The 18,537-nt window shown below is 36.8% G+C and overlaps 1 protein-coding gene across 3 annotated transcripts in view; it reads right to left on the bottom strand.

Moving 5' to 3' along the window:
- Positions 1 to 18,537, bottom strand: part of opn7b (opsin 7, group member b) — a 60,386-nt gene that overhangs the window by 3,437 nt on the left and 38,412 nt on the right. For all 3 annotated transcript variants that reach the window (XM_003438881.5, XM_025901767.1, XM_005448813.4), the window contains exons 2-5: positions 9,592 to 9,679; positions 9,343 to 9,505; positions 7,990 to 8,117; positions 49 to 383 (exon numbers count right to left, since the gene is read on the bottom strand). In XM_003438881.5, coding sequence (XP_003438929.1) covers positions 49 to 383; positions 7,990 to 8,117; positions 9,343 to 9,505; positions 9,592 to 9,679 — 714 coding nt within the window. The remainder of the gene's footprint in view (positions 1 to 48; positions 384 to 7,989; positions 8,118 to 9,342; positions 9,506 to 9,591; positions 9,680 to 18,537) is intronic.

Here is an 18,537-nt window from a genome sequence, read left to right as displayed (position 1 = left end):
GAAATAATATTTAGTATAAGTCATTTGAAAAGAAAATAATGCACGTACCTTAACGATAAGCGTTTGTGCATTGGTGATCTTGTTCTGTGGGGACATGTGCTGCTGTACAGCCTGGTGTGAGCCACGGACAGTCAGCAGGATGAATGTGTAGGAGAGAAAAATTATAGTGCAGGGCAAAATATAGCAGAAGAAGAAGAGACAGATGATGTAGCTCATAGCTGCAGAATTATAGTTCGGTGCATGCCAGTTGATGCAGCATGCTGTACCATAAGGCTCAGGCCCGTACTCTCCCCAGCCCGACAGGGGACCGACAGCAAAGACTCCAGCGTAGCACCAGATGCCTGCAACCAGCAGGCATGCATGGACATATGAAAACTTGTTACCTAAAGAAGAGTGTAAGAAGGCAGAGGGAGAAGAAGAGAAAAGAGAGTTTTAGAATTGATTATTGACAGATAAGGATATCAAGGAGATATAGTAGGCTCCATTTAAGATACACTGTGATTTATTAACATACTACAACTATACTGCACTCATCCAGCAAATAAGGGGCTCAGAAAAAAATGCCAAAACAACCCTGGCAACAGTCTTCTAAAGTTGATTTAAGGGGTAATAATTGAATATGAGAACAGAGGAAACCTTACTCATGACACCACACAGCCCCTTCAGCAGGATGTCAGCCTGTTTTACGGTTCAAGCTGATGGTGGGGGGAGGTCATTTTGCCCCATGGCACTCACTCAACTGTGTCAGCAATTACAGATGGCTTTTATCTGATTTTGGCCATCCCTTTCCCAATCAGAACTCCTGCTATCCACGTGGCACATGAAGGAATTATTATTTCTAAGAAAGTCCACAACTCTCCCTTCCAGTGGGCTTATAGTCTAGCCCACTGGAAGCTATTAGAATCATTCTTACATAAAGTAGCATGAGGCCAAGGATTTCTGAGGAGCAAATATGTTGGAGGCTTGCTCTGAGTCAATAAATTACACTTATTCTTGGTCTAACCTTCTGCTAGCAGATGGGACAAATTGGTCTGAAACTCCTGTCACTGCATGGTTGCAATTATTGTCTGGATCCAAACATCCACGATGTTTTGTTTGTGTGCTTGTTTGACTAGGAGGGCTGTGTAACAGTGTATAAAGGCAAGAAAACAACACATTTGAACAAAGTTTCTTGCAGGAAAAAATATATAACAGTGTAATTATTTGTGCTCATTTGCATTTCAAACACATTTTCTCGTGAAGCTTGTAGTCTCTTGGCTTTTATTCTCTGCATTAAAGACTGCGCGCCACTGAAAAACAGACAAGAGGAGCTATTTCATAACACAGCCTTCAATTATAATGTGCCTATTAGCAGCGATCCTTACACCAACTACAATATGAAAAACATGTCTAATCTATTCAAGCTTTGTGAAGTTAGGACAAATCCTGAAATATCTACAACATACATTGTAAGTGGACACTTTTCATTAGATGTATATAATCTCCACCTGTATCTCATAACTCAACCGGCAGCACTACATTAGTTTTGTGCTCTCTGTGCTATTTTTTCCCATTTGCTTTGATTTTGTTTCTTGAACAGCTTGACCTGCTTTCCTATTATATTATAGTACTAGAACATGCCTGTTGGGCAGGGTTTTACCTAGTGGACTATAAAGATGATCGAGGCAGCATGTGTCAGCCCCCAGTTCTGTGAACCCTGCAGTGTGTATGGGCAAGTGTGCAAAGGATATAAATGAGAATATCGCTTAAATCTAGCACTTAATCAGCACACCCATTCATCGAGTGAGGATAGTAATAAGGGTTCCTAATTAAAACTAAATTACAGGTTCTTTCAACTGGTATCAATTAATTTATACTGCATATTCAGTGTTTTTTAAAATTATGATTTATGAATTATAAAATATAAATTATAGTCAAGTGCTGCTTTGGATTATCATAGTTTCAAATATTAAACAAAAGGATGCTTTAATGAAGCACATACAAGTGAATGATAAGTCTTGAAAATTAACTTTTATCAACCATGAATTCAGTGCTTCTTGGATGCACTGTAAAAAAAAAAAAAATCCTAAAAAAACAGTAATATTCCGGCAGCTGAGGCGCCAAAATAATACCAGAAAATAACAGAAAATAACTTTCTCATAAAAATACGGTTATTTTCAGTAATGACAATACACTTTGTTGCCCTAATTTTACATGGGATTTTGCCTTTTTCAAGTGCTTTTAAACATTAAATTAGGAACATTTTAATGTGATTAAACAATGCAATTACCTATAAACAAGGTCAATGAATGCGGCAATATGAATAATAATACCTAAATGTACAGAAATATACAGTTAGCTTAAATAATAATGGATTGCATTTATGTATCGCTTTTCGAGACCCTCAAAGCGCTTTACAATTCCACTATTCATTCACTCTCACATTCACACACTGGTGGAGGCAAGCTACAGTTGTAGCCACAGCTGCCCTGGCACAGACTGACAGAGGCGAGGCTGCCATATCGCGCCATCGGCCCCTCTGGCCATCACCAGTAGGTGGTAGGTGAAGTGTCTTGCCCAAGGACACAACGACCGAGAGTGTCCGAGCCGGGGCTCGAACCGGCAACCTTCTGATTACAAGGCGAACTGCCAACTCTTGAGTCACGATCGCCCTAAATACCACTAATAATAATAATAATTTGATGTAAAAAAAAGTTTATGAGAATCATTTTATATATTTTTCCATAGCATTACATTTGAATTTAACAGTTCAATCTTTCAAATAACGGACACATATTTATGAAATTATGATACATTTGTGAATGTATTTTAACAATCTAAATATGCTTATGTACAGACAAATACATTTAAAAAACAAGAAAATTATGTTTTATTACATTTACAGTGATTTTATGTTAATTTACATTTGAAATGTAAAATCACAGTCTATGTAAATTTAATGATATTCTAGAAAAACAGTACAAAACTGTAAAATACACAGTAAAATACTTTTATATTACAATTTTTTTTACAGTGTGCGCTAACAATGTATTGAAATGTTACACTGACCCAGAATCAGCTATTTGTGTTGGTTTGGCTTAGTCATGGACAACGGTGTAGAACAACAAATCCTCAGAGCCCACAAAATGTAACTGTACTTTTTAACATTTTGTGGAGAAATGCAGCAGCAGAATTTCCCCCAGTTTATAGTGCCCCATAAAACTCTTGGTTTCCATGGTTTCAAGAGGAAAGGGCACCATATTACCGTCAGATTTGTAGCAGTACGAACGCCAGCATGATGGTGAGAACTACAGAGGTAAAATCCAGGATTAAAAACAAAATGCTAACTGTGAATAATTAATATATATGACACACTGAAATCTTAACTGGTTTGTACTCAACTACACAAACATGAATGTTGCAATAAATGTTTCTCTTCCTTAATTCTGTTCCTGTTTTTAGAATTTAATTTCAAAACTTTAGAATTTCTAAATCTGGTCTTTTTTTCAATAATCAGTCTAGTTTTACTCTTTTACTGCTGCTAATTAGCAAATAGCTGAACCTTTTTAGTTGTGAGTGGAAAAAATCTCATTCTTTTTATGAATTTTATCTAAAGCTCCTAACCTTGAGATTAGAGTATGGATGCAAAGACACAAATAAAAGAAGGTGAGCAGAAGTATGATTAGTGAAGCTTCGCATAGCAATAACACTGAGAGCAGATGATCTAAGAGTCTATTGGTATATATTGAAAAAATTACTCACTATAACCTATGTGAAGAGCTGATGCTTTGAAGAAGAAACTTAGATTATTATTATTGTTGTTGTTGTGCAGCCAACTCTATGATTACCTTAAGTACTTGTATGAATACGAAGCAGACCTTGAGTTAAGCTAATACAGATAAATAATAAAGAAACTGTGAAGAGGTTTAAAAGTGAACATGTAAGGACCATCGTAGTTGAAGTAAAAGAGCTTTCAGACAAGCGTGGGAAACAATGTTGAAAGGTTGAGATCAAGGAATCAACACCTTGATTTTTAACCCAGAATAAAGATGCCTTTGATGATTTCATGATATTTAGGTAACTGAAATGTTACATTCATTACAGTTTCTAAGAATAATCACCAGCTTTTCTATAACAAATCATACTGATCTGAAGTGGTAATAATGCAGATGTGAACAACTAACATTTTAAAACACACGATGAATGACAGGAAACAAAAACCTTTATGTATTAATTAAAATTATTTAGATTCAATCAAGTCATCTATAGAAGCCTTTCTTGCTGCTAAAGCTGCAGTCATTAGTTGTTTTCGGACAATGACACATTTCGTGTTATAATTTTTTTGTACACACCAGAGTGGATGATTAAATAAATTGTGACAAAAGCGTAGACTTTCAGCTTTAATTCAAGGGGCTTAACAAAACCATTAAAATAGTACAGCTATTTCTGGCCTTCATAATCTTCAGTGTAACCACTAATTTAAACCTTGAGGTAACCATCTTGTTATCTAGTCATGAAGACATATATTGACTATAGACATATCTTGATTATAAACCTTGACAATGACACGCAAACTACTGTGGAGACGGAAAAGTTTTTCTTAACCATGGAAATAATTCTGTCATCACGCACTTTAGTTCTCCTCTGTGGTCTTTCATGCCTTTTGGTTGTTGAGCTGGGCAGTGTATTCCTTCTTTTAAAAAAATATACCTAACATTGAAGCCTTTGCTTCAGGAGAATAAATCTGACGGTTTATTTAGATTTTTCAACCTATAGATAACCCCTGTCACTTACATCGACAACTCTTGGGATTGTTTATTGAGAGTTCCAGTGGAAATATCTCACTAGAATTTTCAATATCAAATTTTCAAATTCAAATTTTCGAACTTTATTGAAATTTTCAAATTTTTAATAAAGTTGATTGATCTGAAGTAGAACATTTGGAATAATAAGTTAATGAAATACTTTTGTTAAACCCTCTAAATTAAAGCTGAAAGTTTCAATCACATCTAAAGTGTTAAAATTTAAATGCACTGTGGTCCAAGGAAGATCAACTGATGAAGCGACTCGGGTTTCAGTACTGTACTATTCTGTAAGACCAACACAACTTTGAATTTATTAGTAATCCCTACAAGAATGTAGCTAAGCATGCAGCCAATAAATTGTGAATAACTGTGTATTTTTCAAGTATAAGACCTTGTTGGAAAATACATGTTTAAAGATGGGGAACATCTGAAAACATCTTCTTCAATAAATATGATGCAGCTGCAAGATGTTAAAGCCTTGAAACTTAACATTACTGCAGCATGCCCCCTTATACTTTGTAATGAGCTCTTGAGTTGCTGGTGTACTTTGATTAGTTTCTTTTTCCAGAATCAAGGATTTGGCCTTCAAGGGGGGGGGGGCAACAAACATCATTATTAAATAAGATCAATATGGGCAAAGCCAAACTTCAAAATAATTACTGTCAATAAAAGAATATTCATTATATTTTTTAAGTGCCAAGTTTGTTTTTAAATGTGTACTTTTAAAAAAAATGTGGGCTAGAGCTACCATAGAGTGAGAGGAGGAGTACACCCTGGACAGGTGACCTTTTCATTTATTAAACTTATGTACTGTGTTACAGTACACAGTAGATGGTTGTACAACACAGAATCTCACATCTATATGAGAAAGTTATAGAGTTAGATTATGAGATTAAAAGGGACATTTCTGAGAACTGTCAGTGTCAGGAATAATGTCACATTATTCATAATTTAAACATATACATATCAAACAGAACCTTTGGGGATGTATGATACAGAATAAGAAAAAAAAAACCTTCTGCAACAGCAATTTTTCTTGGTCTTCTTAGAGCTAAGCTGGAATTCAGCTATATCTACACTGGAAGCAATTTGGACCAGAGACCATTTGGCGATTTCAAGTGACTATTGAGTAAATGGAAATAACTACTGGTTACGTGAATGTGGCAGGATCACAGATAAATTTTTCCCAACTTCCAGGCGAACAATTGGTAAATAGATTGGTTTTTGCACTTTTTTCTATCCTTAAGTCCTTTCTATCTAACATTCACATTCTGATGAATCTATAGATCAACAAAAATGCAGACCAAGATGTAGCAGCCAGGGATCAAACCACCAACCATACGATTAGTAGATAACCTGCTCTAACTCCTAAGCTACAGCCAGCCTTTTGATTCTTTGACCAAGTCAAATAAATAAGGTAAGGTATTTAGTGGCTAAGAGGCCAAATGTGGGTATCAGATATGACTTGTTCATCCTAAACTGTAACAAGAATAGAACAATGTATTTCATCATGTCATTCAATGAAGAAAGAAGAAATATCTGTTAAATGTGCAGGAATGAAACAGGAAAAAAAAAGAGAGATGCATCAGCTTGGTCTCATTCCAAGCGCATGAAACATTGATGTTGTGTCAGTTTGGTAGCATCTCACAGATATGCTCCATGTGTCATTTTTTGTCAGCGCCTTATGTGCACAGTCTAGGCTGCAGTGAGACAAACCTCTCACTCACATAATTGTAATAGACTCCTGCATATCATTTTAATGGAAGGGGTAAACATGCATGGAGGTAATTTCCAGTGCCAAAGCCTATTTTCTCTATCTTTGCCTAAGGAAGAACTCTATACAACACAACCTAACCAATGAGTTAAGTCCATCCATTCATTCTTCCACCCAATCCAATTCAGGGCTGGAGCCTATCCCAGCTGTCTTAGGAGAAGAGGCACCCTGGGCCTGGACAGGTTTCCAGTCCGTCACAGACCTAAGACGTAGAGACAACCATTCACATTCACACCTATGATCAATTTAGATTTACCAATTAACCCCAATAATTGGATGTCTTTGGGCTGTGAGAGAAGCCAGAGAGAACCCCGCAAGCACAGGGAGATGCACATGCAAACTCCACACAGAAAGGCCCTGACCTGATGGTGGAATTGAACTCAGGACCTTCTTGATGTGAGGCATCAGTGAGTCAGGTGAGAATAAAAATTGCCACAAATGAAACAAATAAAACGGTTAAAACAAAGCCAAAGCTCCAAACTCAAATATCCAAAAGGAGTATAAACAAGAAACTTGCATATTCCACCACCACTCCTTTCAATGCAGACTTTTTCTAGTAACATCCAATAATGGTGCTGCTTTGGCAGCCACTTAAAAAACAACAACAACAACGACAACAATAAAAGAACAAAACAAAACACCGTCTGGGTTTGTTTGTGATGTTATCTGCATCTAACAAAAGGATATTACTTGATGCACTGCAATGTGTATGTGTTGGGAGTATATGTTGTCTCTCTATGCTTTTCTTTCTCTCTTCTTCTCATACTCCCCAATGGCTACAGCAGATTGCTCTCCCTCCCTGAGTCTGGGTCTGCCAGATATCTCTTCCTGTTAAAATGAGTTCTTCATTCCCACTGCTGCCAAGTGGCTGCTGGGATAGTTGGATTGTTGGGGGTCCTTGGAATAATACTGTAGGGTCTTTAGTTACAATATAAAGCATCATGAAATAATTATTGTGAAGTGATACTGGAAAGAGGCAGGGACACTTGCATCTTATACCAACTGCAGACTGAGAACTCCCATACAGAAACAGTTTGACACAGCAAAGTAGCTCATGTGAGTGAGTGAGCATAAGTTTGGCTGTGAGTCATAATGAGTTGCAGAATGTAAAAATGTTAAATGGAAAACACCTGAAAACTTGCTAAAAGGTTTTTGTAGATCATTCATGGAAAACAACCAATAATGGAATTACATTTCAAGGAGACTCACTGGGATCACACATGCCATTAAAGTGACTCTCACAGAATCGTATTTCACTGGTTTCACAATAACCGTAAACAACCATGTCTTTGATTTTCTTCATTGCCTCAGTTTGGGTCATTCTCGCGGGTCACTAAATTCCTTAGTGTTAAAATAGTGCATTGTTTCACTATTATGATAACAACTTTATTCTGAATCGCAATGTCAAGCATTAAAAACTGGTGTTGTTACCGTAGTTAGGACAGCAGACCTTGAGCCAGCAGACACAGGAGAGCACCGTTAGGTTGGTCAGACTGCACAGGCCAAACAAAACACCACAAAAGGCATACACAGTACAGGCTGTCTTATTAAACAACCACCTGAATGGAGAGAGAAAGAAAACAGAACATGTGTTACCGCGTGATATTAAGTGAGGGTTTGCCTGCAAATTCCCTTTGGTGAATTTCAGTCAATGAGACTGCAATACATTTTCTGGTCTCCTGGGTCATATTCAACTGTAGCATGCGGTGAAGCACTCTGACCCAATAATGGTGCATATGACAGCTATCAGCAGCAAATGGTCAGAAAATAAGACAGCAGGCAGACAATCATAGGAAGAGACAGAAGACAGACAAAGGTAGTATGTAGGATGCATGAACAAAGGAGACATAAATGCTTTCCACATTATCTAAAACATTTTTATCAGTACAACAAAAAGAAAATATTACAAAAATAGGAAACATGTTATTGTCCAAAGCTCAATAACAGTGGAGTTAAAAAGACATTTGCATTGTTTATTTTTTTTTGCACAAATACTGCTTAAAATCATACACCTGGAACCTTCACATAGAGTTAAACTGAGAATGCTGGCTTTGCATCTGCACTACTCCAGGCCTTGTTATGCTACTTGTGTCTTTTTCAGCATTTTTTACAACCTTGAGTAGCATCTGTAGTCATCCTTTCAGGCTGCAGTTGGGCTCAATAACCTTGTAAAGCCTCAGAGGCAAAACTCTGGCCAAAAAGTCAGAAATCGCTTACTGCTTCTTCCCAAGGTCTATGCTATGAGCACACAGCAAGAATTACAAGCAAAAATGATCTCAAAATTAGAATATCAACATTTTCATAAATGTGGAGGATTTTTTTCAAATTTTGATTGTTGAAGACACTGAATACATTGCTCTGAAAGATTTAAGTGACAATATCAAATATACCATTAATGTGTTGCAAATCTAGCATGATAGTATATTTCCACCTCCATTTTATACAAATGGAAAAATCATAAAATCCTTTAAAAATGCATTTATTTATATTTTATCTCTTGTATCCACAAACAATCAAATGTGATACATTTATGTCTGCAAGCATCTGCTTACAAAACCTTAATTTGTCTTTTAATGCATGTCGTAAACTACTGCTCAGTCTATTAAAGCCCTGGTTTTTGTCGGCAGCTACAGCTTTGCCTTTCAAACCACTCCTCTAACCTCACTCTTCATCTATCTTTTTCCTTCTGTCCTTGTCTCTCATGAAGATAAAAAATGTGAAGATGACATAAAAGAGGACTAGATGAAATTAAAAAGACTGATGAAAACCTGAATTGTCACTCACATGTGTGTGTAGGTTGAAGGTATTGCAAGTGGAAACAAGGTTACGGTCATGCTCAGGTCACTGATGGACAGGTTTACCACAAAGAACTCTGCTGGCTTCAAGGAGGACTTCTTTCTATAGGCCACAAACAGCAGGATGCCATTCCCAAGCACCGACAGCACACCTAGGACACAGAGCAATATAATGTAAAGAGCTAAAGAATTTGAGTCCACATTAAAAGGATTGACCTTAGGGGGATAAATCACTCACCAAAAATGGTGTAGAGAGTTCCCATGATGAAGTCATTGTCTTTTGATATTTTAGACATGAGCAGAAATGTTTCGGAGGCATTTCCCATCTAGAACAAAAATGGAAAAACAGACAGGTATAATAAAAAGGAAGAAAAACACAGAGAATATGTGTTTTCACCCTCAGGCATAAAAAAACAAAGCAAAAAACACTACGGCAAAAATATCTCCATTAAAATGTTACATACTGATATCTTTGGAGTATTGAACACAACAACAAAATAGTTCACCCTGATCAACACTGTGTAAATAGGAGGCCATATCAAGCATATTTCATCATTTATATCAGACAGTCATTAAAATTCAGTGACAAAATGAAATGGGTTTGCAACTGTATTTAATGTAACTCTCTTTTACCAACTTTCTGAAAGTGGGAACATATCAGCCACATAAGTAAGAATTCCTTGAAGTTGATGTGTTGGAGGGCAGGAAAAATGGATAAGGATTGTAACTTAAGGTGACTTTACATGGGTCAAGTCATGTTGGGGGCTGCTACTAATTTTCATGCTAAATACCTTCCAAAAGTGGTCCAAGGAAGATCAACTGATGAAGCAACAGTGGGGACATTGGTGCCCAAGGAAAAGAACGCCAAAACTGCATACTGCAAACTATTTCGTTTCACGCTTTAATGTGCTTGTGATGGACATCAGGACTGGACCATAGATCAATGAAAGACAGTGAGCGTGGTCTGATGAGTCATGTAATTCTTTTTCAGTATGTTTACAGGCATGCTGCTGAAGTGCTGGGTTGTCCTTTCAGTTCTCCAGATGTTAGCCTGGTCATGCATCCATCGGATGTGCCAAAAAGTTACCCTTGTAACTTATTTTTCTTGCTATCCTTCAAGAAACCAAAAGTCTTTTGGTTGCATATTGTGATTCTACAGAAGAATAGGCAAGTGGCTTTAATGCTTCCCCCTGCTTCTTTTTGAAACCTTCAGAAAATTCGCGCAGTCTCATCAAAGACTAGAGAAGAGAACAGAAGATGGTGCAGAAATCCGATGCCACCCTTCACTTCATAATCACTCTTATCTTGAAAAGCAGGCAGAGATGTGCATACACAGCATGACCCACTGCCAATACAGTTTTCATTGTGACCAACACAAGTTGCTGAGGTAAGCTTTCTAAAGGAATTTGTGGGCGGAGATAAGATGGAAATATATTCATAGCCTGTCTATTTACTCAATTACTTCACCTGTACTGAAGGGCACAGGCAAGTTAAATCACCTGGGGTTAAGAGTTGAGCTGCTTGTGTATAAATCCCTATAACCATTCACACTAGAATTTATCTTCAAAGAGCCAGGGATTTCTTGTGTGGGTTTTCTAATTCAATTTTATGTGGCCCTTATGTGGCCAAGCATAACTTGTAAGTAGATACAGTCCTGCTCCAGTTTGTGTGTAAGTGTAAACACTTGCTCTTGTATTTGCATAAGTATTGAGATATGCATGTGTTGAGTGTGTGTGTATGTGTCTCCTGTTCTACATGTACCGTCCGTCAGTCTATCCATCCATCCATGCATCATCCATCCATCCATCCATCCTTGCATCCATCCATCCATCCATCCATCCGTCCATCCATTTATTCAATTTCAGTATTTAATTAGATTTTTTCTCATAAACTGCTGTATGTAATATGCGACAAGCTGTAGTTACTACATCAGCTGATGTGTATTTTCAAGCCAGCCAATCAAAAACATCTTGTTTTGTGACATACGATTTTTCGCCTTTTCCCTTTTTATTCGTTTTTTAAGATTAAATAGAAATATGACCTGAAACATCATATTTTAAAGTCCTAAAAGTTAATTGTGAGAACCTGATTAATCAAATTACATGAAACCATTACACTTGTTCATTTACCTAAGAAAAATAATTATACACTTATTGTTTGCAAAGGGCCATAATAAGTGAATCCCAGATTTATAAGTATGTTTGGTTAAATTAGAATTACTTATTTTCAATGGCACAGGTGACAACTGTTTGTAGGAAACAATTTTTACATAAGAAAAAAGGCTCTAATAAAATTTGATCTTTGCTTCATATCATGAAGGAGGAAAAGGAGTAGGCTGGTCAGGTAGTTGATAAATATTCCACTTAGACAGGGTATACCCATGAAGGAAATTCAAGACTATTGCTCTGCTCTTCATGAACGATCAAACGTCACTCCAGAAAGAGTTCACAAGCAACTACAAGCCTGTCTCATATTGGCTAATGTTCATATGTCAGTAATCGTGAGAACACTGAGCAACAATAAAGCACTGCGTCCCCAAAAGAGCACTTGTGCACATCTGTTTTCTGCTAAAAATGACATGGAAGGCTTTTGGAATAAGGTTTTGGGAAATGATGAGACAGTAATAGAACGTATTGTCTTATGTATGGGGAAAGAAAACCACTGCATTCCTATTTGTGGAAAATGGTAATGGTTTTCAGCCTGGAGCTTGAACACAGAGCAAGTTGGAGAAGGTTATAGTGTATGTGCAGCATAGGCTACCCGAAGGTACCACACTAAGGGTCTAATCCTGCCACACACTACAGGCCCATTTTGAAACGGACAGCTGTAACTGAACCTTGACGGACAGTGGGTCGTGCAATTTGAAGGTGGAATAGAAGATAATACTAAAATAAAACTAAAAATGGGAAAAAAAGACACCAATTCTTGGCAAATGGGTGGAGAGAAACCAAAAGAGGGATGGTAACCAGGGAGTCCGGGACCAAGCTAGGAACTAAAAAGTTGATTGATATACAAATTGGTTTTTCAGAGATTCTTAAAAAAAAGAAGGTAATTTGGGGGTTTTAGTGATTTCTTTGAGATGTTCTTTATCCAGTGTGGAATGTCTATCCAGGTTTACAATAGCTTTAATAGCACCAATAAATGGGTGCATAAATTTACATTTATTTTGAATTTTGGTTCTAATCCACTCAGGGTCATACCAGTTCTGCAAACTTTTGCATGTTTTATAATCAGGTGCAGAGAATTTTTGTATGATGGGCAGATAACTGATTCCAGTTTTTAGTGATGAGGAAAATGGTCAGCATGCTAACACAGAGGTATTAAGGAACCCAGAGTGAATGGATGCTGAATCAGAATCAGTTCAATAATCCACAGAATTCTTAAATCTTCTGCTTCTCATTCTCCTTCATCTCAGCCTGACTCAAGTTTGATGACTTTTCACTACCAAGGCAGATCCAAATGGATATCTCATACATGAAAACAAACAAATGCATATTTATACCCTTTTCCTGTTTCGCCTAAAGCAAAACATCCCAAGACACAGCATTTGAAAATGAGTGATGGAATAAATGTGCTCTTGGTAGTGCACTCAGACTTTCACACTACATTTTATGTGCAGTTCTGAGTATTTGCAACAAGTGAAGTGTACATGGGAGCCAAGCCAAAATTCCATTAAGGGGTTTTTTTTGTTTTTGTTTTTTTTTTGCCTTAATGAATAAACACTGAATATTCAGCATTCAGACATTTGTATTCAGACTTCATATCATGGCTGGACTATCAGCAAGTTGATTCTAAATGTTTGCAAATGATGAAAAATACTCTACACATCACATGTTGGAACAAAGTTTATGCTAAAGCAAGGATATTTTGACATGGGGGGGGGGGGGGGGGGGGGGGGGGGTGTCTATGTCTATAGTCTGAAGGGAGGTAAACTGCTGTACTGGTCAGCCTGAGTTGTTTGTGATTGTGATTATGGGTCATGAATAAGGAGGTACCAATGATTTTATTGACTATGAAGTAAAAATAGATGGTTATGGTATAGGAGAAAAAGAATGTGAGTTTGGACAAATACTTTATTTGTAACACTTGGGTGTTACTGTTCACTCTCCATCATATGATTTAAAATTTACATTGGTCTTAATAAAAATGTGACCTAATAAATGTGTTGGCAGCTCTGGTTTCAAAAACATATATTTCAGTTGGCAGTCTGTTCAGAAAATGAACCATTTAAATGAAGAATGTGGCAAAATTGAAAAGATCAAATAATGACATACAGCATAACTGGGCCTCAAAGACTAACAGACCTTCTCTATTAAAATATTAACAATTTGATGTGATCCATTTTTAAAGCATTTTCAAGTTTGTTTTGGTTCTTTGGACGAGTTGTAAATATTTGTTATTGCAGTAAAGTACTGCAGCTATAAAGACAGGCCATCTACAGGTTTGGTTGATAAGAAGCCTGATGGACAGCATCATATCTATTATGTATCTATTATTGTACGATCTACTGTGCAATATAAAGCGCCTTGAGGCGACTATTGCTGTGATTTGGCGCTATATAAATAAAATTGAATTGAATTGAATTGAATTGAATTGAATTGAATTGAATTGAATTGAATCATCAAGTGGAGGAAATACTGTGTCATCACCACAATCTTTTAGCTTACAATGACTTATTACTCTTCAGGAGGAAGGAATAATCCAAATATATATACAATTTTTTAGTGCAAAATATCAGGAAAAAAGCTGGGATTTCCTGTAAACATCTATAATTATTTATGAGTGAAACTAAGAAACTACACCACAAAGACATGTAAGATAAATAGCAGGAATTTCCATTGAGATTACTTGAAATCATATCACCACCTCTCTGTCATTATATTATTGTATTATTAGCTGATCCTGTTTCACCCTGTTGATCATTTCAGGTCTTGGGCTACATTATTTAGGTTAGAACTAAATATTACAAAAAAATCTAGCTGTTGTCAGTAAGAACAAGCAAATGAAGTGGAAGCTGTACTTCATATATTTGTTATAAACCCAAATGTCCAAACTCTTTTGTGTATAATTTAGGCTATTAAGAAGAATGTCCAAAAAAGTGCTTCTTTTTTTTGCAGCCATGACACTTCATTTCATCTAGCATGTATCCATAAAAATCAGACATGCTGGGTACGTGTAACAGGCTATTCAAACATCTATTGCAATAAAAGAAATGCACACAGTTTCCTGGAAGGGGTGGAATTTGAAAGCTAGTTGATGCGAATGCATCAAGTAGTGCAAGACAAATATGAAGGTTCATAAGATCTTACAGAATGTGATAGTTTAGTGTGAAACCATTTCCTTAAATCGGGGTCACATCTAACAGAAAACATAACTCTCTGCTGACTTCTTATCAACACTGTTAAAACTGTCTTGACTTCAGCTTGTCCTTTTTCCATACAAGTGACATGCTTCAAAACTGAAGTACTGTACACACACAGAGACACACACACACACACTCAAAACAGACCTTCACATGACACCGCGTCTGCCTGTCTTTGTGACTATTTACGTCACCACCCACTTCCTCCCTTTTACAATCTGCTCTTCTCGCGGCAATGTCAGGGGTACAAGGGGCAAGACTGGATTAACAGTCTGAGAAGATGATGTCAAGGCAGAGACACTTGAAATGAGAAAATGAAAGGGGAGGGATGTACAGCGAGACAGGAATGCATGCTCGGCCCCATTAGTTTGAAAAGGGGAAAGTGCAATAAAATGTAAGAAAGTCATAACATGATTGTCAGCTTCTAGCCGAGTTGTGGAATTGGAGCTAATCACTGTAGAGAACGTCTTGGACAGCTTAAGCCTTGCTGTCACACAACTGGAACTTACAGTCTTCACGAATTACATGTACAGACACACAGTTCAACAACAAAGAGCGAGGGCAAAATTGTCAAGGAGACGAAGGGAGGTGGAAATGTTATAAAAGGATTGTAGGCTGGGACAAATAGGCAAGGACAAGTGTAGGATGAGAGAAATCCTATAACTGAAATTGTCAGAAGCATCGAGTTGAGGGCAGAATGATGGAGATTAGTCAGAAGAAATATGAGACAAAGAGAAAATTTTGTAGAAACGAAAACATCCACACAGCTCTCACATATCATTGAATCCCCTTGTGGAAAGAAAAGTGATTAAGAGAGCTGGACACAAAAGAGTCCAGCTTTTCTGCTGACGTTATTTGGAAAACAGATGACTGTTTCTCATTCACTGATCCCCTGAGTCTGATATCAAAGACAGCAGCAGGGGGATAACAGTTGCACATATTTGAATTTGCAAGTCTTGAGTCTTTGGAATAGTGGTGTTTAGCTCTCTATGGCATGGCGTCGCTCTCAGGCAACAAACCACATTTATTTGATGAAAAGAGTTTGACCTTTGACCTGGGTGTTTATTCTTCAGGAACCAAATCTGCACAGGATACATTGTCAGCTACTTCTAACACTAGTAACATTTTTGAAATAAGTATACAAAAACATATGTGCTTGTACATGAATATATGAAGAAGACTATTTGGGTGTTTTAAAGACAGAGTTTGATTTCATTTATTTATTCAAATAGCATATTTTTTAACTTTTGTGTTCCAACATTATGCAGTTGGAACACTTTTTTAGGGCAATAATGCTGAATCAGTCATTGATTTATACATCAATCCCAAGAACCCCAAGCTTCTAAAAATGAGGGTAAAATATTTTGTTCTCCGAAAAAAACAAAAACAAAATTTAAATCGTACCTTTGAAGATTAGCAATACCAGCCTTTCTTGAGTTGTTTATAATACTGTAAATTGCTTTATTTGTTCTTATATATATGCTGCATGTAACAGACAATACATTTAACTCTACAAATCTTGCTTCTCAGCAACACTGTGCTTTAATATTGCTCGCTACTGTGATAAGGACAGCTTAAATAAACGACATCACATTTTCCTGAGTGAAATGCTCGATTCACAATGAATAAAATTATCTAGGGAAGAGCTATTGCACACATGATTGAATTAGCATTAGTGTTGCTCATAATTAAAACATGCCAACAAGAGGCAACCTGATAACAGATAAATTGATGTTTTGTTTTGGAAGAAATTACTGCTTTAATCATCTTTGGTAACAATGTAGTTTTCAATTGTTTGCCTTCTTTCTTCTTTATACACAGGGTTTTGATATTACATGCTGAGATTCTGCAACCTTCTATGCCTGTGTTGTTAATTTTAATCTATCAAAGAACTTATTGATTATTGGTTTCATTACTGATCGTTACTGAAGTATTATAACAGAATATGATTTGCATGTAAATTCTATGTTCACTTTTCAACATTTATTTTTTATCATCTTCTATATGTGGTGTGTATATGTTAAAATTGCTGTGACACCCCTTATGCCCCAGTTATGCAGGCCTACCTAGCGACTGGTTAGCTACTGCCTGGTGCTCACTGGTTGCTAGGAAAATGTTTACTCCCTGACCGGTTGGGAAGTGGTTGTGGGAGGTTGCTAGCAGTTGCTAGGTGAACTTGATCTCAAAGAAGAATACAATGTTGCACTGAAAACCTCAATCTGATTGCTTTGGTCACTTGCAGTTTACTGTGGTCATCCTTAGTTAAAGATGCTGACTTTACTGCAAACGCTCACCAACTACTCGCTGAGTGCTAAAGAAATGGCCAAAATTGCAACGTAAAGTGGAAACAGAGAGGGTTTGCCTTCAATCTCAGAATTGCACCTTTTGAAATATGTTGGTTTCATTAGGAAGGTGCAATGCCAAGGTGTTAGCCACATGTGCCACAGGGTTGCAACAGGGTCAGTTGCAACAATTTCTGAGTTCCCATTTCTTGCATGTAATCTTTTCACTACACTCTCTTTATGAATATAGCAAAAACTTTTTTCTTCTTTTTTACACCAAAACCCAGTTTGCACTGCACAACACGTTAGTAAATCTGGCCCTAAATACCCAAACTATAGCAAACATCTCCACACAGCCAGTTAAGGACACCTACTTTTACAGCACCAAAATTGATAATGATTAGAACAAACTCACTTGAGAACTGGACTCACATGAATCATTTACAGTTATGTTCTTTTCAGTGATGTATATTCTCTGCTACATTAAACCGACCCTATTGTTCTTCAATACTGGATGCCAGTATGAGATTAAATAATGATGATCTTGTTCATTTCCTTAGGGACTCATTCATCCAGCTGGCCTATATCCTTTTCAGCTTGAAGCCATAATTTATTATTGTATGCCTCATTTTGTTTTCATGCAGTTATCCTTCAGAAGCGCTATCTCCAGTATGCAGTTGGCATACTGTAGTAGAGGAAGTTACTAGAAAATGAATGATTGCCTCTGAATGAACATTTCACCTTGGAATGAAGAGGATTGCAAAGAACTTTCCTGCTTTGCCCCCTATTTTATTATGATTTTAATACCTTTATCATAGTTTTTATTTATGCAGTCTCATTCAGAATAAAAATGCAATTTTCAGAGAGATCTAAGGTTGAAATTGCAACAATTATTACACGCGTTAAGAAACAATTCAACTGACATTCAATAAAGGCAATTAAATACAAAGATCTGATCCATGTGCAATTACACATGAAGAAAAAAAGCAACACTTGCCAAAAGAACTGTTTACTCAATCCTTTAAAATGATTGAAAACTCATTACCAGTCCTGACAATTTCAAGTCCTTGAAACAGGACAAGCATATTTAAAAGCCTTTTCCCCCTTAAAATTCTTCTGATTCTCAGGACAAACATTTGTAAAATATTGTGAGAGCTGTGCTGATTGTACTTTTTACACATATATGCAAACAGATTGGAAAGAAGCAGCCGAAGAAGAGATTTGTATATAAAATTCAACCAATGGGAAAGTCTGCAGACATACAGAGATGACCACTTAGCAGCAACATACATAGAACAGGGATATACTCAATTTCCACATCCACTAATAAAATGTAAAGCACACTGGTCTCTAAACTCTTTAGGTTACTGACCAGGTGCACTCAAAAAGAGCAGATCACAGTAATACAGTAAAGGTATAAATAACTGATAAATAAATAAATAGTAGAGACATGAAGTGTTTCCTTACTTGGAGAGAGAAAGAAACATAGTCCTTAAAAAACAAGAAATGTCATTTAAGTTTCAGCTTGGACTTACACACT

Source organism: Oreochromis niloticus, linkage group LG20 (assembly GCF_001858045.2).
Source record: "Oreochromis niloticus isolate F11D_XX linkage group LG20, O_niloticus_UMD_NMBU, whole genome shotgun sequence".
NCBI classification, from domain to species: Eukaryota; Metazoa; Chordata; class Actinopteri; order Cichliformes; family Cichlidae; genus Oreochromis; species Oreochromis niloticus.
This window is presented reverse-complemented; position numbering and strand designations above follow the sequence as displayed.